The 1,302-nt window shown below is 40.4% G+C and overlaps 1 protein-coding gene across 1 annotated transcript; it reads left to right on the forward strand.

The window, feature by feature from the left end:
• Window positions 1-349: 349 nt before the first annotated feature.
• On the forward strand, window positions 350-926 carry LOC114177622 (histone H3.2). The gene has a single exon (XM_028063039.2). It carries the CDS (start codon window positions 427-429, stop codon window positions 835-837), a length of 411 nt encoding a protein of 136 aa, XP_027918840.1. The 5' UTR covers window positions 350-426; the 3' UTR covers window positions 838-926.
• The last annotated feature ends 376 nt before the right edge of the window (window positions 927-1,302 follow it).

The raw sequence follows: 1,302 nt of genomic DNA on the forward strand, positions 1-1,302 counted from the left end.
TTAATAATTAATAACTAAATGTATATATTATTTAGTAATTATCACAATAAATATCGTTATTTTAACTTCTTAATTTTAAAATTTAAAATTTCAATGAAATTGAATGTTTATTATTATTTTTTTATCTATCCGCGTAGATTATGAAATTCAATCTTGACCTTCCATTACCACTAGACAACGGCAATGCAGCCTTCCCTATCCACTCAGCCACGTCACCGATCCGCGCACTACACACCTTGAAACAAATCACACCCGTCCATAACCAAAACGAAGTTAACGCTCAAAATTTCTCAGTCTTGGCGCACAAACCCCAATTTCAAAATCTCCCACTATATAACACTCACATCCAATCATATTTCCACAAGCCGACGATTACTGAAATCACCAGAAAACCCATTCAATTGTCAATCTAATTTCGTCATCTCAATGGCCCGTACCAAGCAAACCGCTCGCAAATCCACTGGTGGAAAGGCTCCGCGCAAGCAGTTGGCGACAAAGGCCGCCAGAAAGTCTGCTCCGGCCACTGGCGGCGTGAAGAAGCCGCACAGATTCAGGCCAGGGACGGTGGCGCTCCGTGAGATTCGGAAGTACCAGAAGAGCACAGAGCTCCTGATCCGGAAGCTCCCATTCCAGCGCCTGGTTCGTGAAATAGCGCAGGACTTCAAGACTGATCTCCGGTTCCAGAGTTCCGCCGTCTCTGCCCTCCAGGAGGCTGCCGAGGCCTACCTTGTTGGTCTCTTTGAGGACACCAATCTCTGCGCCATTCACGCCAAGCGCGTGACTATCATGCCAAAGGACATTCAACTCGCCAGACGTATTAGGGGCGAGCGTGCTTAATCTCCATCCTATCATCCCTATTGTGTAGATAATGTAGTTTGTTCCTTACTAAATGCTTAATCAATGAAATTATCGCTTTTTGGCTGCAAGTGTATCTTCCAATTGTGTACGTAATTAATTTAATTCTGAGTGTACTACTACTGTATTTAGTTGTTAAACATAGTTTATTAATTCAATTCACGAATGTAGACATAAGGCTGTATAAATTGTACAATTTGAAGTTGTTATAACAGTATCTTTGAGATTTACAAGGTTACAAGAGTGCAAGTTTTATGATTAGAATTGGAGGTTGAGTCCACTAAACTGCTGTAATTTAAAGTCCACTATTTGTTGTTAAATTGTAGGATTTGTTTAGAAGCCAATAGGAGTTTCTTTCAATTACTTCAACAATACTATTAGTCAATAGTACTATTGTATTTGATTGCTAGGATCATGATGGAAGCTTTGTGCTTGGTGGTTGATAAA

The sequence above is a fragment of the Vigna unguiculata genome, chromosome 3 (assembly GCF_037176805.1).
Source record: "Vigna unguiculata cultivar grain cowpea cultivar isolate G323 ecotype 2 chromosome 3, ASM3717680v1, whole genome shotgun sequence".
Lineage (NCBI taxonomy): Eukaryota > Viridiplantae > Streptophyta > Magnoliopsida > Fabales > Fabaceae > Vigna > Vigna unguiculata.